The sequence below is a fragment of the Macrobrachium rosenbergii genome, chromosome 21 (genome assembly GCF_040412425.1).
Source record: "Macrobrachium rosenbergii isolate ZJJX-2024 chromosome 21, ASM4041242v1, whole genome shotgun sequence".
Classification (NCBI taxonomy): domain Eukaryota; kingdom Metazoa; phylum Arthropoda; class Malacostraca; order Decapoda; family Palaemonidae; genus Macrobrachium; species Macrobrachium rosenbergii.
In genome coordinates, this window is record NC_089761.1 from 70,380,441 (window position 1) to 70,405,664 (window position 25,224).

The following is a 25,224-nucleotide window of genomic DNA, read 5'->3' on the forward strand; positions in this document are numbered from 1 at the left end:
AGTAAGAGAAAGAGAGAGAGAGAATTATTATTTGTATTAATGTTATTATTTACTCTTAATAAACTTATTAATATTTGAAAATAAGTACTGTAAATCATTATTTTATCATAAAATGCACCCTCTAAAAATGCTTATACTATCATCTTGAAACACTTATATGTCATTTTAATATAATTTCAGTATTACTTTAATATATAATTTTAATATTTCAATAGTATCAGTTCTGAGCATCGTATCTATAGGGTAAAAAAAAAAAGTTTGAGAGGTCAGCTGCCAACAGGGTTCACTTTAATGAGGTTCCCTCTATACTATAAAGGGGTCCCCTGAATGTAGGGAAGGACACCAGTTTTTTACCATCTGTTTCTCTCTGTCTGTGAGTTATGTATTATTATTTCTTATTTTATATTATTTAATCTTACATTATTATTATTATTATTATTTTATTATTATTATTATTATTATTATTTAATGTTATTAATTTTGATAATATTTGAAAATTAGTAAATCATTTTTTATCAAAAAATATTTGGTCATGAAAATAACATCAAAATACATTTTCTGAGTCCAGTCCCGTGTCAGCTGGTGAAATTCCATTACAGCACGAATTTCTAGGTATAACAATGCTAGATATACCAGAGAAAAATAGCTTTCAGGAAAGCTGGGGTTACTACCCCAGTCGGCGTCTTCTAGGAAGACGTCGGTATAATGAAGGGTGAGTGAAATACCACTACCACGGAAATATACTTGAAAGATCTCTCCTTATCAAAACCCCCGTAAAAGAGCGGTGAGCCGTTACAGCCCCCACACTCAACACCCGCCAGGACGGCGACACCAGCGCCACCTACTTCATTCCATTTTCTAGCACGTGATAAATTCGTTTCTTTTGTGTGCTCGTCCCCTTTTTTGGATTGTTTTCATCATCTACAATGGCATCGTGCACCTTTTCCATCTCTAAGTTAAGTACCATCTTCTTGTGGGTTTTTTTTTCTATTTTATTGGCTGTTTTGGTCTCGTGTTTTCATAAATATTGAGATCTTCTTATGACGCCACGGCGTCCCCCGCCAGCCATGTCGACATGAGGCGACTCCTTCTGTTCTTTCGGTTGGAGTTGTCTCCTCGTCGTTATAGAAAAATTTTAACCCCTTGAATTCCTTCCTGCTGGTTCCTTGCGGTGGCTCCCCTCCCTTTTAGTTTTTGAATTGCATTATGGCCTATCAGCCTTTATTAGGGTGATGCCCGTCCAAATACCCCAGGTTGGGTTCATTTTCATTTTGGTCTCAGTAGGCTATTATTTTATACTTGAAGATGGTGCTCTTCTTTTATTTTTAGTATATTTATTTATTTTTGTTTATTGTTTTTGGTTGTGTGGTTTTGCCTCTGGTGGGCCTCTCCCCGAGGTAGGCTACGCTCCTAATGAGCTTTATTTGATTTTGATTGTTTATGTGTGATGGTATTTTGTAGTGTAAGCTCCATCCCCTTGCCCTGGGTGCGGAGATCAGGTTGAGGGAGTTTTGGTTGCTGTTTCCTCCGGGGTCCATTTTACGGTGGATAGAGTGAGCCCCTTAGTTCTCTTCCTCCATTTGGGGGAATCGAGTTCTTTGGATGTGTTTCCTCTAGGCTAGTCGCCTCCTTACCCCCCCCCTTCTCGATCCCGGTTGGCTCTCGGCACAAAATTTCTCTCCCTGCTGCTTCCTCCTCCCCTTTTACACTCCTTCCTCTTTCCTAACCTATACTAGGTTAGGCCCATATTAGGCTTCGCCTAGCAAGGAGTTGGGCTTCGGGTTGTGTAGCTCCCTGGAGTAGGCTACCCTTCCAAGTTCATTTGGAGGGAAGGATGCAGTTGAGCGGGTGACATGTTTCTCCCTGTCTCCTGTCCCCTTCCGGGTAGCCTACTCCTCTCCACTACCCCCCCTACCCCCTCAGCCTTGCGACTCGTGCGGGTGACGCTAGATGGCGTTTTCTCCGAGTTCAGGGACTCCTCCTATTGGTAGAGGGATTCGCTCCCTCCCATACCGTCCCTAGCTTCGCTGTGGTGGGGTGGGTGGTTCGTTCTTTCTCGAGCGTGTTCGAATCACTTTCTCATACCTCTCGTCTCCCCCCATCGGACTCTACGAAGTTAGGGTGAAATGTGTTGCTCGCCTTTATGTTATGAACATAGAGCACTTTACCCGTTTTGTTTCTCCGGCGGGGAGGTAAGGGTGGGAAGTTTCTATATCACGTAAGCGAAGCGGACCCCTCCGGTCTCCGGAGTAATTACCATCACTTGTTATTATTATTATTATTATTATTATTTTGTTTTTAATTTTAGATAAATCTGTTTATCCATATATACGTGAGTCCGGTCCTACACCCGGGGGCTCCGCCGTTATTTTTCTGGCAGCCCTTATGGTTAGTTCCTGGTTTCTCGTTCCTTCATTCCCCGGAGTCCTCCGGGGTCTGAAACCCTTACCTTCCACTCTGTGCATTTAAAGCTTATTGGCCCAGTTTATGATAAGGGAGTTCTTCTCCGCCGGAGTATTCCGGTTGTAGTTGAGTTTCTCGGCCTTGCCGGCTTTAGATTGCTTAGAGTGTGAGGTTCATGTACTTTTATATTTACAGACTGTTCGCTGTGAGGAGGAGGGGTGTACCGCCTCCCTTCAACAACCCTACGGGCACGTGGTATGCGGACCCACGCTGGTTGTGCGGTCCGACTTGCGACCTGGTTGTTTGGCACCCGATGGTTGTGAGGTTTGCTTTGCTCTCTGCTCAACCATCCAGGATGAGTCGGTAAGTGACAGTCTTCTTTCCCCGGTTCATGCTCCTCATGTTGTATATTGTTTATATTCCCGGTCTGACTTTTCGTTTCCTAACTAAGTGCTGGTTTCCTTGCAGGCGGACGAAGCTTCCAAGAAGTCTGCCTTGGAATCCCCTCCGGGCCTGGGTGGCTGGGTTCGGCAGGAATGTTCCGTCCGGGAAGCCCCTCGTCCTCGACGCCAGGTTGAGGACTTGCTTTACCCGGCGCGCATGGGTGGCGGCTGCAGTGCCTGAAGATCTTGCCACCCCAATCATCCAACAAATCCGTGATGCGACCCAGCCACCTCAAGTGGATATCCTGTACGCCGAAGTCTCGGAGGATATTGCCGCTTTAAATCTCAACCTGGAACCAATGAATACGGAGCAGGACCAGTTGGTAAGTGGTGAGGTAAGTGAGGATGTTGGGCGGGCCCCCTTTGTTTGACTCCCCTGCTTCATCAGTGTCTTCTTTTGCAGGATTTGTGAAGTCTTCCTCCTTGGGTGATAGAGCTCCGTCTGCTATCCCCAAGTTGAGTTGAAGACTTCATGGAAGGCGAAAGGGCTACAAGTCCTCGACTTCCAAGAAGGCATCGCCCTTCCCCCGTCGAAGGCTAAGGTTTCAGGACCGGTAGCCGCCGGGAGCAAATCTAGTTCCTCCAGCAAAGCGCGAGTAAGAGGGCTGCAAAACCAAGCCCTCCTCGCCAACCTTCTTTCGATGCACAAGCCCTTGCCACTGAACTTTACAAAAGTTTACGGAGGACCTAGATTCTAGGTTTGAAAAAATCTCCGATAAGTTTGCCAATTATGACAACATACTGGCAGGTTTGGCTCGCCAACCTCCGGCAGAACCACAGTATACTATCCCCGACACTGCGGACCTCCGCCGTTCGATGTCGGTAACCCTTGGCGCCGACTCCGGGCCATCCAACATGATGGCAAACTTACAGTGGAGGGTCTGGGCGCGAGGCGGTTGGAGGAGGTGGAGTTCTTCCCCCGATCTCTTGCCCCCTTATCCAGGCTTTCGTGAGGCTCACAGAAGAAGCCTGGATTCAGTCAGACAAGGTTCCTAGGAGACTGTCATCATCCCTAGGGACCAGGCTCAGTCGGCTCTCCTGCGCACTCTGCCGGAGTGGCAGGCAGTAAACTCTGAAATTGACCCCTTTCAAGGGCAATTTTACGATGTTCGCCCTGGGAGAAGACCTTCCCACTCCTTGCATGGACAAAGTTGCTCTGGCTACGGCCCGAGCATGCTTTGAAGGTAATCCCTTACCACAATTAAGGAAACAGATCCTACTTCCCTGGTATTCCCAGGAAGTAATGAGTTCTGGGTGGGCGCCCGTCCACTTTCACCGTCGGGAAGCTGGACCCCCTCTGCGCTTCCACGCAGTTTAGTGAACAGCTCCTAAGCTGCGGAATCTTTATTGAAGGCGGAGTTTGAGGCCTGGACTAAGTTAGCCCGGTCCTTGAGCTCCGGCTGTCTTACAGAGGCTACTGCCGTCTCCTGCTCAGACGAACCCTTTTTCCAGGTTCTAGCTAAGTCCTTCCTGGCGAGCTTCCAGTCGGACTTGCATGAGTTCATCATGGCCAGACTGGAGTGCAGGAAATTCATCTTTGCTGATGCTACTATCCGCCACGAGCCTAACAAGCTCGTTAAAAGCTCGATCTGGGGACCTAACCTCTTCCCTGAAGACGAGGTTACATCCGTTATGTCTGAGGCTACACGGGCCAATCAGAGTCTGCGCTCTCGCTGGGGCATTTCCACTTATAAGCGCAAGACCCCAGAATCGGCCGGCCCCCAGACGAGAGGAGGCAAACGTTTCAGGAGGCATAAGAGGCCCCATCAGGCGGTAGTCCAAGCCGTCCCGGTCTCGGCAGTGGCACAACCATCTACTTCTAAGGCCCACCCCCAACAGTACGTGTTGGTCCAACCAGCGGCGCCCTCTTATGTGTCCTCACCAGCATACAACCCTACATATGAGGGCCGTGGGTTCTTTCACGGCCTCAATAGGGTTGCAAGGGGAGGAAGGGGCAAGGTCCCCCACAGAGGAAGGTCTAACACCACCCCAAGAGGAAGACCTGGACGTGGTAGAGGGAATAAACCCGCTCCCTCCCACTGAGAGAACACAGGTAGGTGGTCGCCTGTATTGGTTCAGGGACCAATGGACCTTCAGCCCTTGGGCACACAGCATTGTGTCCAAGGGACTGGGGTGGAGCTGGATCAAGAACCCTCCCCCTCTAACCAGATTTTACCAGCCACCCACATCAATCCTACAGGATTACGTAACAGAATTGCTCAACAAACGAGCAATAAAGAAAGCAAGGCACCTAAAGTTTCAAGGCAGGCTATTCACTGTTCCCAAAAAGACTCCGATCAGCAAAAAGAGTGATCCTGGATCTGTCGCGTCTAAATCTCTACATAAAAATCGACAAGTTTCGCATGCTTACGGTAGCTCAGGTGCGGACTCTACTTCGCGTGGGCCGTCACCACCTCTATTGATCTTTCAGGCGCTTATTATCACGTCCCGATTGCGCGGAACTTCTCTCAGTTCCTCGGTTTCAGACTCGGGAATCAAGCCTACTCCTTCAGGGTCATGCCCTTCGGTCTGAACATTGCACCCAGGGTATTCACCAAGCTGGCGGACACGGTAGTACAGCAGCTCGGTCCCAAGGAATTTCCCTAGCAGCGTACCTAGGCGATTGGATAATCTGGGCACCAACTGTTCCGGGTGTCAGGAAGCCACGTCCATAGTCATCAATTTCCTAGAGTCACTGGGTTTTCAGCTGAACAGAGAGAAGTCCCGCCTGACTCGGAGTCCCGGTTTCAGTGGCTGGGTCTCCAGTGGGATCTGTCCTCCCACACGTTATCTCTCCCGCCTCCCAAGAGGAAAGAGATAGCATCTCTCACCAAGAGATTTCTCAAAAATCCATCGGCATCCCGTCGATCCCAAGAAAGAGTCCTGGGTCTCTTCAATTTGCCTCAGTGACAGACCTGCTCTTGAAAGCCAAATTAAAAGACATAAACAGAGTGTGGCAAAGTCGAGCAAATGCCAAGCTCAGGGACAAGGTCTCCTCTATCCCTCGAATCTTAAAGACAAGACTGCGGCCTTGGACCACAGTCAAGGGCCTGTCCAAAACAGTTCGCTTCAATTTCCCCCTCCGGCACTAGTTATCCACACAGATGCTTCTCTAAGCGGCTGGGGGATATTCACCAAAACAGAAAGTACAAGGAACGTGGTCCACAATGTTTCAGCAGTTCCATATAAATACCCTGGAAGCTATGGCGGTCTTTCTAACTCTGAAGAAAATCCGCCCTCCCAACCGGATTCATATCAGGCTGGTGTTAGACAGCGCAGTGGTAGTTCATTGCATCAACAGGGGCGGCTCCAAATCAGGTCGAGTAAACCAAGTAATGGTAGCTATCTTCTCCCTGGCGAACAAGCACGGCTGGCACCTGTCAGCCACCCACCTAGCGGGAGTCCGGAACGTGGTGGCGGATTCCCTGTCCAGGACTACCCCGTTGGAGACGGAGTGGTCCCTGGATGCGGAATCTTTCAAATGGATTTGCCGCCGGGTTCCGGGCCTCCAAGTGGATCTGTTCGCAACGGAGAGCAACTTCAAGCTCCCTGTTACGTGGGCCCCAACCTGGACCCTCAGGCGTTCGCCACAGACGCAATGACAGTAGATTGGAACAATTGGGAGAAGATTTATCTGTTCCCTCCAATAAATTTACTGCTGAAAGTATTACACAAACTCAGGACATTCAAAGGTCAACCAGCCCTAGTAGCCCCTACTGGCCGAAGAGCAATTGGTTCCCTCTCCTTCAGGAACTGGGATTCGGAGTCTTCGGATTCCCAAGCCCATTCTGACCCAGACAGTACAAACCAAGACTGTGTCAGCTTCCTCAAGGATTCAGAATACCCTAGTTTTATGGACTTTATAAAGTTCGCAGCCAAAAAGGAGCGAACATTGACCCTGTCAACACTCTATTTTTAGAATCAGATAAAAGAGATTCTACTCTTAGACAGTATGACTCAGCAGTCAAAAAATTAGCCTCCTTCCTGAAAGCATCTGAAGCCAAAATCATGACGACTAATTTAGGAGTTTCCTTCTTTAGGTCACTGTTTGAGAAAGGCCTGGCTCCCGCCACTATTACCACAGTCAAGTCGGCATTGAAGAAAGTATTTCTTACGGCTTTAAAATCGACCTTACAGATTCCTATTTTTCATCCATCCCCAGAGCATGTTTCGTCTGAGACCAGTATCACGTCCACATTCGGTTACGTGGTTTCTCAATGACGTCCTTAAGTTAGCATCAGAGTTGGATAACTTCCATTGCTCTTATCAGGATCTGTTAAGGAAGACTTTATTTTTTGGTTAGCTTGGCTTCAGGTGCTAGAATCTCAGAGCTGTCGGCTCTCACTAGAGGTGATAGTTTTGTTAACTTCCTCCCATCTGGAGAGGTCCTCCTTTCCCCTGACCCTAGATTTTTAGCTAAGAACGAAGACCCACAGGACAGGTGGTCTCCTTGGAAGGTGGTGCCCCTTCCTCAAGACCAATCTTTATGTCCAGTTTATACACTTAAATCTTACCTCTTAAGAACTCCACAGAGTAAGTCGGGTCCTCTTTTTATCAGGGAGAAAGGTGGTACTCTTTCTCTGAACACTATAAGGCAACAAATTCTGTATTTCATTAAACAAGCCAACCCAGACTCAGTTCCTAAAGTTCATGATATTCGAGCAGTTGCTACTTCTATTAATTACTTTCATAATATGGACTTTTCAGAGTTATCAAAATATACGGGTTGAAATCACCTCTAGTGTTTAAACGCCACTATTTAAAATCGCTCGAAGCCCTGAAATATTCTACAATAGCAGTGGGAAGTGTCATCTCCCACCTTAAATAATCATTTCCTTATCCTTTCCTTTTCCCCCGCCCGCCTGCCTCATTTACTTCTCTGCTTATTCTCCTGGTTGTTTATGCCTCACTGCCTAGCCCCTCATATTGATGTACATATCTTGTATCTACTGATGGAAAAGTGTAATCTGACTAGCCATAATTGTTTTCTCTTACGGGTACTGGACGGTTTTTATTTGGCTCCACATTACCCCAGATATGTGTATGTGTTAATTTTCATTAGTCTTGTCTCTTACGTGTTTAGCCTAAGTTTACGTGTATAGTATTAAGGTTGTATTTGCTTGTTCTGTGCACATTTCATGTTTCACTTACCTTTAAGTAATTTTAAGATTTTTGAGGTTTTTTCCCGTCATACCGGGACCTCCTTGTTTTATAGTGCTAAGTTTTTTGATGTGCCTTAGATTTAAGATACCTTACTTTTAGTATTCTTGCTTCATGAAAGAGATTGCTTGATTAAAATTATTTTCGTTACAATTTTGCATTTTCTTCAGATTACCCCCTTTTTCCCAGTAGTGGCAGTCTTGGCATGATTCTCTATCACTATTTCACCGGCTGACACGGGACTGGACTCAGAAAAAGGGATTTTGACAGAGGAAAAATCTATTTCTGAGGAAGGTCCCGTGTCACTGTGGTGACCCTCCCTAACTGACCTAGTACTCCTCCCCTACTTGCACATGCCAAGTCTGGGGTTAGTGCTAGCATGGAATGAAGTAGGTGGCGCTGGTGTCGCCGTCCTGGCGGGTGTTGAGTGTGGGGGCTGTAACGGCTCACCGCTCTTTTACGGGGTTTTGATAAGGAGAGATCTTTGAGTATATTTCCGTGGTAGTGGTATTTCACTCACCCTTCATTATACCGACGTCTTCCTAGAAGACGCTCGACTGGGGTAGTAACCCCAGCTTTCCTGAAAGCTCTTTTTCTCTGGTATATCTAGCATTGTTATACCTAGAAATTCGTGCTGTAATGGAATTTCACCAGGTGACACGGGACCTTCCTCAGAAATAGATTTTTCCTCTGTCAAAATCCCTTAATTAGTGAATATTTCTAGATGAAAAAGTCTGTGAATTGCTGAATTTTTCACGAATAATTTATAGATATGTTCCACAGAAAATCCCGCAAATCATGAGAATGTGAATACAGGGGTTTACTGTATATTCATAGTTTTCAGGTTGCAGGTACAGTAAACCCCCATATTCGCAGTCTCACAATTCGCGGACTCACCTATTCATGGATTTCTCAGTGGAACACATATACACATTATTCACAGAAAATTCACCCATTCGCATTATTTTTCACTGAGAAATATTCACTAATTACTGTATTTTCATATTTTCATGACTAAATGCACTTTTTGTGATAAAACTATTAAAATACCTAGGTATAAGCATTTAGAGTTTTTTTTGTGTTTGAACTATCAAAATAGGCAGTTCTAAGTGCTTTTAGAGGGGTTTTAAGTATTCACGGATTTTAGCTATTCACGGGGTGTGTGGTACGCATCCCCCGTGAATACGAGGGGTTACTGTATGTCACCGTCAGAGAAGCGTATTTAATATAAAAATCATTGAACTTGAAAAGACATAAAACAGTAATTTTAAAGTAAAACACTAGTTTTAAAATAAAATAGTAGTTTTAACTCTTTTGAAGCGCGGGGCTGATCTTCACAGTCATCTCAGTCATCGAAAGGTCTCATCCATGATGTGAGACTGATCTCCTCAGTCATTATTCGTTTGGTTCTATTTAGGCAGCTCTTAAGAGATAACGCTTTTCCCTCGTCATTTCAAGGAGCTTTTGTCAATATTCTAGCGACAGTGGTAACAGTTCGATTTCCAGCTTACAGGATAATCTCAGGACAAGGGCTACACCTTCATTAACCATCAAAATGCCATATAGGTAGGAGTTTTCTCTCGATGATGAAGTAGTACTGAGGCTTTTATTCAGAAAAGACAATAACAGTAGTAGAACTATCAGATATTTCTGATAGTGACAACAGTGAATATGGTGATGTTTATTATGTACAGTATATCGTAGTTATAGATCAATGTACCTTAGATAGTTATTTAGCTTTGGGTTGTATCAAGGACAATCACGAATCAAAAGAAATAACAGAGGAGGAAGCACCAGAGGCGGTGTGAGTAAACGAAGAAAATGTATCACAGAAAATTCAGTTCATAAAAAACCTGTGCTCTGAAACATGTATTGGAGATAATAAAAAAAGTCAGATTTTCTGCAGTGCCAAGTCTATTTTTTTTTTTTTTTTGTGAGGTTTCCCAGATGAAATTTTTAGTGAAGAGCAAGTGTTCAAGGTTTGTAATGAAAATTTTTAAACTGAATGACAAAAATGGTGTTACTTTACTCCATGCTTTGAGAGTTATCACACTCAAATGAATCATTAATGAAAGCTGCATTACTCAGTATTTGAATAATTATCTACATATCATTTGCATATTTTATCACTTTACTATAATAAAACATTATAATAACATAATGCATAGAATAGAGTAATAATATAACTAATGAAAATAGCAAAGAATCGAAACACAAATATAAAAGGGAGAAAATTAGTTGGTTACATGATTAGCTGGAGACTGGTCTCATCACTAGCGGCAATAACAGGCTCACAGCGAAAAGGTTAAAATAAATAAACTGAAAAAGCAACAATAAATAATATGCTGTATCAGCTGAAGTCATGTACTTAAGTGCAATGAGACAGTTGGAAGTGCTTAGTATACCAACCAAAACAAAGCCATCAACTTGTGAGTGTTGCCACTTTGTTTTTATGTTATGTTTTGTTTACAAAATTTTGCTTGTCAAAACTACTTTGATCTTCGAGGTTGAAGCATCTTTGATGCTAGGAAATACGTTATATAATAAACAGCGGTTGTGGTCAGTTATCTGTGATTTACAGTGTGTTTAGAGCAATCTTGGTTGATGCTTGTTTAATGTAAATATACTCAGTCACGTGTCATGCCATAACGTTCAATACTAGAGTTACTTGTGTGAGAGGGGTATATAAAGGCCTTAGATTTCTCATATGTAGAGTTGGCAGGGCATGGGTGAGCAGTGAACCTTTGGTTTGATAATTAACAAGGAACCAGTGACTGTTACTTGTTTGTCTTCATCTGTCAGCTTTCATACAAAAAAGTTTTGTAGCCAAAGGTATTTACAGGAATATGAGAAAATATAGTGAAAGTCTGATGGAAGTGAAAGACTCCCACGACTTTCAAATTATACATTGTGCAGTACATAGTTTTGATTGATTTGTTATTAAACTCACCCTCTGCTGAACTGTTGAGGAGTGAGCTTGCTTTATATTTTCTATTCAAAAATATTCCAAGAGACAGCATTCATTGAAAAACTTGAGTTAAAAAGAGCCCTGATTTCATTGAATAACCTGGCTTGCTCTGCAACATGAAAGAGGAATTCCTTGGTACTATCTTTTTTAGAATGAAACTTGCTGTGGAATATAAACCTCCAACTTTACAAAACATTGAATTTTTGCTGGGTTTATTAGTTCCTTAAGACTAAAACTAATTTAGATGTCTTTTCAGTTGGTATAAAGATAGATATGACAAAAAGGCTGTAAATTTCCACTCATTCAAAAAGTTTTCACAACCAAGTGTAACCAGGTCTTGATCTACATACTGTAATGCAGATTCCTTATGATAATCACCTTATGTTTACACCCATAGATTAATCACCTTAAATATTTTCCTCATATAATGGCGAGATTTAAGATTTTCAAGTAACCCTTTAAGTTTTTTCTGATATGTAGTCAGATTGGGGCAGGGCCTCATTTGTTAAATGCTTCAGTACCCTTGCCCTTGCTAGCTGATTTGCCAGTTTGTTTTTCACAGCATTCACACAGCCAGTAATGCAAAATGTAGTGGTTCATGCTTTTGATGTAATAGAAACTATCACTCAAGAATTTGTGGTATAAGAGTATCTGGGTGAAAAGATCAGTGGCCTTGAACTGCTCTTGTAATATCTAAAAATAACATTAGTAATAGCTATCACTACTGGCTATCCACTAAAAGGCTAATAAATACAACAAATTTCAGATGATAACAGGTATTACTTGGTTGAGTACCATATATATTTTGCAGTGTGGAAAAACTGTTCCATAACCTATGAGTGCACTGGAATTCTCATGAAGACAAAAGAGCTTGTTTTGCTATTTCATCTGAAGTTTTGTTCTTGCATTTAATAGGTAATTTACTATATTCCATCCAAGGCAATTTCTATGGGGGAAATGATGAATACATAAGAGGAATTACTTTTCCTTGAGCAGTCAAAAAAATATCAAAGAGACAAAATGTATGAGACATCTCTAACGATACTCTACTCAGAAAGTATACCAAAAATTTGGGAAAATAAATGAATATTTGTAAATCATGAAGACATACTATATTAAAAAATGGAAACAAGATTCTTGTCTCCAATGAGAAAATTTTGCTAATGTAAGCAGCAACAAAAAATTAGATGGACATTTTTTTGTAAAATAAAATCTAAAAAGGAATAAACCCACTAAATTTTGAATTAAGCGAAAATATATATTGCAACCAAAAATTTAGTAAGGAAGAATTAGATCATGCCCTTTTAAAATGATCAAACATCTAGCACCAATAGCTAAATCATATACTTTGCAGTTCTGTAATCTTTTGTGACTTAGAAATACGTTTCCTGTTGAATGACATAATGCCATAGTTATTCCCATCTCCAAACCAAAGGCCAATTTACGTAATAGGTTGCTTATGCAAATTGTTAAAGAAAATGGTGAATGCACATCTCATGTGGCACATAAATAAAAATGAGATATTGACACATACCCAGTTTGGATCTCACAAGAATTGAGCCACTTTAGACTTTCTATCCCATCTGGAAGATCATATCCTCTAGTAATGCTATACAGTAGTAAAAACAGGTACTACAGTACATGGGAACATGGGCTTCATCAGTAGGATTTCAATTCTCTAACTGACTCATAATGACACCTGTCAAAATAGAGATGATCGGAATTTTTTTTTTTTAATACTTTTGTTTAAGAGGCTAACTCTGCTGCAGGGCATTTGTCCTTGAAATGTTTCATACCCATTTTCTGTGATCAGTAATTTCAGTGATGTCACAGTCACAATATTTTGTTTACATGTGGCTGGATGGAACTTGTCCCATAAAAAATAGTTATTTCTTGATTTTCCATGTTGTTCCTGAGAATATTATATATATCATTAAATATGGCATTGTGAATGTGCAAAGACCAGAAATCAACAACAAAATAACCGTAAAGTGGCTTATATAGGAGGCCAGGCCAACAAGGAAAAGCTGGAAGGTGAAGCTGAAGGAAGATCATCCAGTGGAAATTCTACTTAAAAACAGTCTTCAGCAGTTCATAAATCTCTTTTCATGGCAGATATTGTGAATATTTGTAGTGCCAAATAAGAGAAACTCATAAAACATCCTGATTGTGATGCTAGAGTTGGATAATTAATGAGAAGTGTCTCCAAATACTGCCAAGACTTCACCAAAAAACCATTTTCACTTAGGGTGTCTTTTTCTCAGAAGTAGTTTTGCAACTTCAAATTTCTAAGGCTCCGTTGATTTTGAACCTAGAGGCATAATTCTTTATGTTGTATTTCTTTTTTTGGCTTAGTTAAAGCTATGTTTGCTTATCAAATAGTACCAACAGCTAAGAATATAAGAGTAACTGAAATTTTCAATGTTACAAAATGAGATTGATTCCATAATAAAATCTTAGCAATTTAAAAAAGTATAATTTCCAAATTTTTTCGTATTTTTATTTTATATATAAATATTTTCAGCAATTTTAATGTATAACCAACAAACTCAAATGATTTAATTAGGACTAAATCAAAAAATAAATATATGCGGTTGTGAGTTACAGGGTTCCATAAACAATAGCCATTATCGTATACCCATAAGTCATGCAGCAGTCTTTTAAGCATACTGCAAGTGTTGACATACCTAAACTGGAAGGCCCATATAGGCTAAATAAAACCCAAATGCAACATTGCGTTGAATTTGATAAAGAAATTATCTTGCACAAATTGGGTAGTTTCAAACAACTCTCGACTTTGCGTACAAAGTCTGTTCTAGACTATGGACTGTTCTAGACCATGGATGTCAGTTGTACAGTTTATTCTTAGATACAACTGTAAAATGTTTGGATCTGTTTCATAATGAGGGACTCAGAGTATGCACTGGAGCTTTTAAATCTTCCCCAAACTTAAGTTGAAAGTGGTGAACCACGTCTTAACTTCTTCATTGTGATTTGGTAATAATGTATAGTGCAGTAGATTATTATTATTATTATTATTATATCTGTATTATTGTTATTATTATTATTATTATTATTATTATTATATCTGTATTATTATCATTATTATTGTTATTATTATTATTATTATTATTATATCTGTATTGTTATCATTATTATTGTTATTATTATTATTATTATTATTGTTATTATTATTATTATTCAGAAGATGAGCCCCATTCATATGGAATAAGCCCACAGGGGCCATTGACTTGAAATTCGAGCTTCTAAAGAATTTGATGATTCACCAACAAAAATTTTTTGGTCACAGAGATATACAAGAGACTGTTTTAGTCAACAAGTATCAGTGCAAGATTTCTTCCAGTAATAGAATTTCCTCGCCCTTGGACTGTACATAAGATATGAACCTGTATGTGCTTGAAATATTTATCTAAAAACTATGCATGTACCCCAGAACATTATCAACAACACGCTGCTGAACATGTAAGATGTAAAAGTCCACATTGGGCAATACTGTACAGTATATTCTGATGGGCCCAAATTTTCATCAGGCGTTGGATTTACAACCATGTCCAACAAAACAGACCAATTTTCCTTGGTCTGTTTTCACAGCAGAATTGTTGGCGATAAGATTATCACTAAAATTATTGAAGATACACCATTGTGGAAATTTGTAATTTTTAATGATTAGAAGTGCTATAGAAACCATCCAAAATTGATTACAGTATATTTTGCAAAACAAACAGAGTTTTTTCTTCACATGTTATTTGATGGTAAAAGTTTAGAAATAGGTTGGATTTCTATCCTTGTAGGCATTAAAGGAAATGAAGACAGTAAAACAACCAAAGCTGGGAGTGCTGTGACAACATCATGTAGCTATTCCTATTATTGATATATAACATTCTTAAAACCCACTGTAAAAATGGCAGAATATATGGAACAATGAACCACGATAGTAACAAATTAAAACAAATCATATCCAAATGTTGGTATGTGGAATTCATAATATTAGAAGGACAGATCTATACAAGTAATTTTGACTTGTTTTTGAGTTGGTCAGTCATGTTTGACTCTGGATGTTTGACTATTTGTCAAATATGACATGATCCATCCCTAAATGTACTAGTAGAGTAACATTATTAAACATGTTTTGTGTGAATGTCGTAAATTTAGTGGACAACAAAGTTTTGGCAACAAATCAGTTAAAGTAATTTTGTCAAAATATTCATCATTTTCAATTATAACATCGTTATAAAATAAAAAAATAAATTACCATTAATAAAGACATCTTTCAGGCCAGTCATGTGAGAGCTCAATAAATAAGCTCAGTGGTTTGATTAAATTACAAAATAATCTTTATAGTATAATCATGTAGTTTTCGGTATGAAGAATGCGTCTCAGACAAACAAAAGGTATTTTTTATTATATATCCAGTATCTGACCATAATTGTTGGTCTTGTTAAGTCATATGAGAGGATGCCAACATATATACTGTAATAATATAAACCTAATAATGGTGACATCCTGGAGTTTTAGGCAAGGAGTTGGATTTTTTGTCCTGGAAAGGCATTTTCTACAATTCTACATGTACATCACCAGGCACTTAGTGCACATGTCAGTGCATATCAGTTGGGTTAGTGTTGATTTTGTATCAATAATCTTGACTCTCAAGGAAGGTAATTTTGAGTCATTATTAATTGTACTCCAAAATAAAGTTTTATATATTGGTAATATGACCCTAGCATATTGATATGTGAAGGCAGTTACGTTAAAAAAGTTAGATTGTGTTTGAACTGCTGTAGTGAAGGCATGTGTAAGAGCATGCATCTACAAACTTCTTAATTTATTCAGACAACAAGCAGACAGGTCAGTAACTCTTGTGAGCGGAAATGTAGCATCCAACACTAGGTGAACGAAAACAGAGGTCACCACACAATCATTTGTGTTTGTTGACAGATGAATATATACATATAAATTGATATACAAGGCATGACAGAAGCTAAAGTATATATGGCTGAAATGCTGACTTTGTAATGCATATGGTAATAAAGATACATTTAACATGACAATAAAATGAATGGAGATTTATGTACAAAAGATGCCTGACGTATCCAGTGTTTCTTGTGTCCGCGTGTTTTGCACGTGGAGATGTTGTGAGGAGATTAGCAAGCTAGGCAAGATGACGGTGTGTTGGGTCCACGTGGGACCCTACACTGCCAAGCAGACAATTGCCTTGTACCTTTTTATGCATGCTGAAGCAACTTGCTTTTTTTATTTTCACTGTAATTATATGAAAAAGCTCTTTTTGGAATTTAAGTCTATGCTTACGTTCCATTCATCAGTTGCTGTCTAAAATTTCCATCAGATATTTTTTAACCATCCTTTCCTACAAATTCCTTAATTTATTAAATCTGTATAACAGTTATAAAAAGAAATATGTTTGAGTTCTGTCTTTTATAGAGCATTACAAGACACTTTCTGTTACAGAGAGCCCACACTTGAAATCTGCTATAGAACAACAAAAACTCAAGTTCCTTGCTCATAAAGCAGAACCAAAGAAAGAGTCAGAAGGAGGATTAATTACAAGTTCAAGAGAGCAGAAAAAGGCAAATTCAGACCCTGATGTACCTGGCCATAGCAAAAGTGATAAGAAAATAAATGTTAACCCCATGGATCAAACCTCAGTTGGAGCAAGCATGCAAGAGCTTAAGCAAATGCACCAAGTCACAGCCAAGCAAGAACTTTCTATTTCAAAAGAAAAATCTCCAGAAGCTAGTACTAGTGAAGGCCCTAAGAAGGTGAGTTTTGTCCTTTTATTTTTCAAAGGACTAGGATCTTGTTCTTTGTGCGTAAAGATTTTCAAGTGATAGCAAACACTCAAATTTTATTTTCTCTGCTTTCTTACACAAATAATAGCCTTCCTTATGCAAATACTGTAATTTACCCATAGATATCACAAACTATCCGACCATTCTAGAAACATTGCACTAACTTTGATAATAAACTAAGGAGTGTTTGTAGTTATCTCAGAGAAGGATAGTAAACCATATATTCAATTTAGTGCTAATAATTGTGATGTGCTAAATTATCCTTAACTTACCAAAATATCATCCTGAAATCTTTAGAGATGCTAACTAATTCCCCACATCGAATTGAGATTCACTAAATGATCTTCATAATGAAAAGACATAATGCTGAAACTTTCATTGATGTGGAAAGGTGTATGCAACCAAACTGGGAGAAAAATGTGCAAAAATTTATGTTCATTATGCCAAACCTCACCAATGCTTTCTTTCCACACAATCTGTAGACTGGTTGTTGTCATTCAAGCATTAGCATCTCTGGGCTTTTATTTTTTCTAGCTGCTTCAGAGTCTTTGGATTTGCACAGTTCATTGCTGTAATCTCTCCTATATCCAAATGGATACATTCAAGGCCCTGCCAAATCATGAAAATTTCCAGATAAAATGAAAAATACTCTGTGGATGTCAAATGGATACTTTTTACTCTTACTCCCCTACCTTGTCAGTACTGCATAACTGTACTGTATACACTAAATATGCTTATACATAACAAACAACTCTTCAGTATACTTATAAACTCTCTCTCTCTCTCTCTCTCTCTCTCTCTCTCTCTCTCTCTCTCTCTCTCTCTCTCTCTCTCTCTCTCTCTCTCTCTCTCTCTCGTGAGAATTGCTGAAACTGCTTACTTGGGCTGGACTTGAAAAATCTTTTTTATAAAGAATAATCCAAAGAAAGAAAGAATGAGAAAGGCAAGCAAAAACAAAGCAGTGTGATGCATGTATGTATATACATGTGCAAACAATCATGTATGTGTATACACATGCTGATTTTATATGTAACAAGTAGCTATCATTTTGTACTACATTTTAGTACCTCCATATTGAAAATCTAATAAGCATTTCATTCAAATCTTTGTATGTGTGCAGGGCTTTTTAAAGATGTAGTACAGCAATACTGTATGGCATACAAAAATTTAAAAATCTTTACACTATCCATAATGCATTGTAAGCTACTAGAGCCTGGGCTATACAGTAATAGAAAATCTTTGTTAAATGTCTAATATTCTATGTTTACTGATTGATACAATTATATTAATTGTATTTTGTTTAGGTATATCAACTTTATTATGTTCTGTGTGTAGAGTTCAAACTTTGGATATGAGCAACCTGTAGAAATCAAGTGATACATACCAAGTTCTCAACGGTATGAAGAGAGAGAGAGCGATGCAAAATTACAATTGTTAGAAAGAGTAAGACTTACAGATATTATTCAGTTTTAATCATTTCATTGTGTCCTTGACTCATATGTACATGCAGTACCAAAGTAATCAAATTGAACAGTTGCAACTGAACAAAAAAGTAAACAAGAGCTAAAGGTAGTACCAAGTCATTTGTTTGTGTTGTCAATATCTTCAAGTAATTTTGCACTTATGTAAGAAATCATATTATCGTCTGTCAGTAACCCCACTGTTTCCCCGAATTAAATTTTTCTATGGTCTCAGGTACATGAAATTAGGTATGATAAACCTGTAGAGTTTATTTACCACATTAGTTACTAAGTCTACGGGCAGCACCAGCCCTGGTTCAGGGAAGGGGAATGGGGAAGAGAGAAAGGGAAGGGGGGTCGGGGTACGGGTTTAAAACCTACCTTATAATCTAAGTTGTGTCTAATGATGGACACATGCCAAATTTTGTCTAGATCGGTGTAGTGGTTTGGATTTCTGTAGCACACAAAAATACAAACATTCACTTTTATATTTAAGAATATAAATATATATTTAAGAACTAGGCTCACCTACCCCAGTATCTCCAGCATCTTCTGCAGGTTCTGCCTCTCGAGACTCACCTGCCCAAATATGTCCAGCACCTTCTTCCACCCAGTACAGTGAATCCCCCGTATTCGCGGGGGATGCGTCACACACACACACACACACACCCCGTGAATAGCTAAAATCCGCAAATACTTAAAACCCCTGTAAAAACACTTAGAACTGCCCATTTTGATAGCTTAAACCAAGAAAAACCCTGTAAAAGTGCTTATACCTGAGTATTTTAATAGTTTTATCACAAAAAGTGCATTTATTCATGAAAATTATATGAAAATACAGTAATTAATGAATATTTCTCAGTGAAAAATAGCGCGAATGAGTGAATTTTCCGCGAAAAATGGCTAAATATGTTCCACAGAGAAACCTGCAAATGCATGAGTCCGCGAACCATGAGAACGCAAATACGGGGGTTTACTGTACCCTAGTCAAGCCTATCTCACCCCACCTTTGCAACACCCTGTATGCAAGCCAACTGTGCAGTAAATGTAAAGATATATACCCTTGTACTGTATGTATGTGCTCAGGAATTGTTTGCTTTTATTTCTTCTTATTTTTACTGATTCTTGTCATTACGTCTGCTTAAATGCTGACTTACGGACAAAATCGGGTGACATCCTTTTTTTCTGTGCACCTAGTCTGGTTAGTTACAATTTTTGCTGCTACCCTAGTGGTAGGACGTGCTCTGTTGTGCTTCAAGCTATTCCTGTGATTTTATCTTGAAATATTTAGCCCATCCTTTATCTATCATGGCAGCTAATGGCAAGTGAAAGGCAAGTGAAGATAGTGGCAGTGGTGAAAAGCAGCAAGGTATCTCAATGGAAACTAAGGTGACTATTTTAAAGAAATTAGATAGTGGTGAAACAATGGTGGCAGTAGCATGCAATATAATATGAATCGTTCAGCTGTTGACACAATCTTTTAAGAACAAGGAGCAAATTACGGGACATGTTGAAAGTGCTGTGCAATTGCAGTCAACAATTGTAAGCAAAAGAAGGAGGAAGCTGGTAGAAGAAATAGAGAAATTTCTGGGTATCTGAATGGAACACCAGAGATAAAGGTTTGTACCACTTAGCCTCTTGGTGATTCAGAGCCTTTTCGACGTCTTGAAGGCTAAGGCTGGCAAAAGTTCTGTGGATGAAACATTTGCTGCAAATTATGGATGGTTTCATCGCTTTAAAAAACATGCTAACTTGCATCACATGTCCATTAATGGTGAGGCAGTGAGCGCTGACAAAGCAGCAGCTGAAAAATATCCCAAGAGGCTCAAGGAAATCATTTATAAGGAAGGTTATACCACTCAGCAAATGTTTAATATTGATGAGACAGGACTTTAATGGGAAAAACGCCAGAAAAAACATACATCATCCGTGAAGAGGAGGCGATACCAGGATATAAGGCGGTGAAGGATAGGCAAACCTTACAGCTGGGTGGCAACTGCTCTTAGTGTACTGCAGTGTAAATCCACTGGCACTGAAAAACATAACAAAGATCTCTCTACCCGTAATCTGGATGTCCAATAACAAAGCCTGGGTGACTTGCTATATTTGAAGACTGGTTTTTCCATCACTTTGTTCCTGAAGTCAAGCTGTACTGCTGGGAGAATTGGATTCCTTTCAAGATTCTCTTATTCTTGGATAATCCACCTGGGCACCTACTGCACTCGGATGATTGCCATCCGAATGTGAAAATTGTTTACCCCCAACACAAATTCACTCCTTCAGCCGATTGATAAAGGCATAATAGACAATTTCAAGAAATATTACACCCGTTGTACTTGCAGGCAAGCATTGAAGGAAGTGAAAGATCTTGGTGGGACCTTACATGACTTCTGGAAGGGATATAGCATTTATAATTGCGATGCTGCATGGTGTGAAGTAAGTTGGATCAGCATGAATGGAGCATGGAAGGCTTTATGCCCACAGTTTGTCAATGACTTCTGAGGATTTAATCAGGGAGAGGAGGCAAAGGGAATTGCTAACAGTCTTGTTGACATAAGTGAAAAGCCACAGTTTGACTTAGGGGGAGAGGACTTTTAAGAGCTGTTTAAGTCTCATTCAGATGAGTTAATGAATGGGGCTGGAAGAAATGCAGAGAACAGAAGAACATGAAGATGAAGAACCTCTTCCTTTAAAGAAGTTTGAAATGAAATTGATGGCTGAGGGGTTTTCTCTTATAGAGAAAGCTTCAACTATTTTTGGAAATCAGGACCCAAGTGCTGAGATTCTCAAAATTAAAAACAACCATCAGTGATGGAATCCAGTGTTACTGTCTCATACAATGAAAAGAAAAGAAAAACAATGCAAACTTCCTTAAACCAATCCTCCAAACCAGTGCCTTCAACCTCAAGAGCCTCCCCACCTCCACTGACTGCTTCCTCCCCAGATGAAGAAGAAAGTGATGCTAAAGAAATCCTTGCCAAAGAGGACATTGATGGCCTACTGCCCCTGCAATTGCACACTGCCTCTCCTCCTGTCATCCATCACCTCAAGCCTATGCTACCAGTTTCAAAAGTAGGAAAAACAACTATTATCGTCACAATTTATTTAGGTTTTATGTATCATTTATATTAATAAAGTACTGTACTCTATAAAATACAGTACTGTAAAGTATGTATAGTGTACAGTACTGTATTGTGTTAGGATGGGGAGACCCTTCAACTGTTCATTAAATTGAGGTGCCACTGGAGTCACTATTCACAAAACAAAGTTTTTCAGTTAACCCTTTAACGCCGACTGGACGTATTTTATGTCGACAAAAGTTGTCTGTCGGGTGCCAAGTGGACGTAAAATACGTCGACTACAAAAAGTTTTTTTAAATATTGCGGAAAAATACTTATAAGCCTCGTTTGCGAAAAATTTTAAATCACGTGCCTTGAGGGATGCTGGGAGTTCACAGATCACGCCGTTGTTTTGTTTACAAGCGGAACCCAGCTGCGCATGTGCGAATTTCTTTCTTATCCCAAAAGAAAGCATCAGCTAACTCTGCTGAAAATCTCAGAAATTCTTTAGTCACTTTGTCGTAATTTTTGCACCGTTTTCTATTAGCCTTTACATAAAGTTTTATATATGAAAATGTGAACGATTTCATGTAGAATACAACAAAAAATAACTCATGGTTGTAGCTTTTATCAATTTTGACATATTTTCATATAAATCACGATAAGTGCCAAAATTTCAACCTTTGGTCAACTTTGACTCAACCGAAATGGTCGAAAAATGCAATTGTTTGCTAAAACTCTTACATTCTAGTAATATTCAATCATTTACCTTCATTTTGCAACAAACGAGAAGTCTCTAGCACAATATTTCGATTTATGGTGAATTTAAAAAAAAAAATTTTTCCTTACGTCTGCGTCTGCGGTAACTGGGCTGAAAATCTTAGAAATTCTTTAGTCACTTTGTCATAATTTTTGCACTGTTTTGTATTAGCCGTTACATAAAGTTTTATATATGAAAATGTGTGCAATTTCATGTAGAATACAAAAAAATAACTCATGGTTGTAGCTTTTATAAATTTTTACATATTTTCATACAAATCACGATAAGTGCCAAAATTTCAACCTTCGGTCAACTTTGACTTGACTGAAATGGTTGAAAAAATGCAGTTGTAAGCTAAAACTCTCTAGTAATATTCAATCATTTACCTTCGTTTTGCAACAAACAAGAAGTGTCTAGCACAATATTTCGATTTATGGTGAATTTTTGAAAAAAACTTTTTCCTTACGTCCCCACTAACTCTGCTGAAAATCTTGTAAGAGCCTGACACCGTCTCTTCCAAACACGTGTGTGTTCGTCGTCCACTGGAGTGGACAAAACAACAAGAGCATCTCATTTTCTTTCTCTAAAGGAACGCAATATCAACCATACAATATTTCCGTCTGTTTCTCCCTAACCATTGATGTCTTGATGTATGTACAATCACCACTACTTGCATTGCCATGCAAGCATTCTAATCATGTACTCATGATGTTCCAACGAATCTTCTGTATCAAACTGTTTGTATGTTTCTGTTTGTGAAGATGTCAAATGTCTCGCCACTCCGATGGATGATAAACACATGAACACGCACGTGTTTGGAAGAGACGGCATCAGGCTCTTACAATCTCAGAAATTCTTTAGTCACTTTGTCGTAATTTTTGCACAGTTTTATATTAGCCGTTACATAAAGTTTTATATATGAAAATGTGTGCAATTTCATGTAGAATTCAACAAAAAATAGCTCATGGGAGTAGCTTTTATCAGTTTTGACATATTTTCATATAAATCACGATAAGTGCCAAAATTTCAACCTTCAATCAACTTTGACTCGACCGAAATGGTCGAAAAATGCAATTGTAAGCTAAAACTCTTACATTCTAGTAATATTCAATCATTTACCTTCATTTTGCAACAAACGAAAAGTCTCTAGCACAATATTTTGATTTATGGTGAATTTTTGAAAAAAACCTTTTCCTTACGTCCGTGCATGCTAACTCTGCTGAAAATCTCAGAAATTCTTTAGTCACTTTGTTGTAATTTTTTCACCGTTTTCTATTAGCCGTTACATAATGTTTTATATATGAAAATGTGCGCAATTTCATGTAGAATACAACAAAAATTAATTCTTGGTTGTAGCTTTTATCAGTTTTGAAATATTTTCATATAAATCACAGTCAAAGTGCCAAAATTTCAACCTTTGGTCAACTTTGACTCGACCGAAATGGTTGAAAAATGCAATTGTAAGCTAAAACTATTATATTCTAGTAATATTCAATCATTTACCTTCATTTTGCAACAAACGAGAAGTCTCTAGCACAATATTTCGATTTATGGTGAATTTTTGAAAAAAACTTTTTCTTTACCTCTGCGTGCGCTAACTCTGCTGAAAATCTCAGAATTTCTTTAGTCACTTTGTCATAATTTTTGCACCATTTTTTATTAGCTGCTACATAAAGTTTTATATATGAAAATGTGTGCAATTTCTTGTAGAATACATCAAAAAATAACTCATGGTTGTAGCTTTTATCAGTTTGGAAATATCTTCATATAAATCACGATAAGTGCTGAAATTTCAACCTTCTGTCAACTTTGACTCGACCGAAATGGTCGAAAAATGCAATTGTAAGCTAAAAATCTTACATTCTAGTAATATTCAATCATATACCTTCATTTTGCAACAAACGGGAAGTCTCTAACACAATATTTCGATTTATGGTGAATTTAAAAAAAAAAAAATTTTTTTACATCAGCACGTTATGAATTCATGCATCATTTTGTGATAATATTTTCTCTGTGTTGCTTTGATCGTTTTACAATTTTAACCGTTTTGCTCACAGCACGATTTGTATACAATTATATATGAAATTTTTTTTCGCGCTGTCATATATTCCAATATTTATATATGATATTTTTTTCATTTCTGATGGTTGCATACTAAACTTCAGGCAATGAGAAAAAAAGGAGCCAAAAATGAACTCTTAATCTTAAAAACTAAGCGTGCTGTGATTTTTTGAAAAAAACTTTCTTTCTGCTTCGGCGCTAACTCCCAAACCCCGCCGGCATACGGCAGACACTTTTGTAAATAGAGGCTCGGCATTTAAGGGTTAAGTGATATTCTGTAAAAAGAATTAATGATACTGGCCTGAGTATTTGGGGGTATTTATGACATTTTACTCTCTTCCAGGTCTTACCATCAAGGGCTAGTTTAGGGCCCAAGTTTGTTAGAATGTGTGAATTACACAAATTACTGTTCTATATTGTTTATGGCTACTGTGGTCATGAAGATCTGGATCAGGAGAAAGCATGGGAAGCTATTTCAAAATCTTCACCTGAAGCCCAACTGCATGATGAAGACCTGTCAAGTTATCCAACAATTTTTAGTCCAGAAATTTCATGGAAGTAAGAACTTTACTGTTTTTTTCTTTTTTTTTTGTCTCTAGATTTCTTAAACACATTAACTGCTAATATCCCAGTGCTTTTTTGTAGAAAACTACATATATTTAATGTGAAAGAAAATACGAGAATCTGACCAGCAAGGTAAAAATGAATGAATACATGATGTATGCATGTCTTTCCACAGCTTAAAAGCATTATATAAAATTAGTTTTCATAAAAACCCTTTTAATTAAAAAAGTAGCTTTCACCCATGCAGAATACATTCAGGTTCACAGAAAAAAGCATCCTGTGCATGTGTAGTCAACTCCCTGATTCTTGTAGATATGCTAATCATAATCACTCTTGTATACTAGTCCCCATTACATGAGGGAGGGGAAGGGAGGAGTGCACAAGAGTTATAGGTTTGTGTATACAAACCAGTTGTATACCAACTATATACATAGTTTTATTGTGAAAACATAGTTTATTAGTACAAACCCATTAAGTACTCATACAGTTGCCTGTCTCCATTTATGAGGGAAGACAAA

General features: G+C 38.8%; 1 protein-coding gene across 1 annotated transcript in view; it reads left to right on the forward strand.

Moving 5' to 3' along the window:
• The window catches only part of LOC136849552 (general transcription factor 3C polypeptide 1), a 1,135,756-nt gene that overhangs the window by 418,019 nt on the left and 692,513 nt on the right, over window positions 1–25,224 (forward strand). Inside the window, 2 exon segments of the mRNA XM_067122889.1 lie at window positions 16,462–16,772; window positions 24,486–24,700. Coding sequence (XP_066978990.1) covers window positions 16,462–16,772; window positions 24,486–24,700 — 526 coding nt within the window.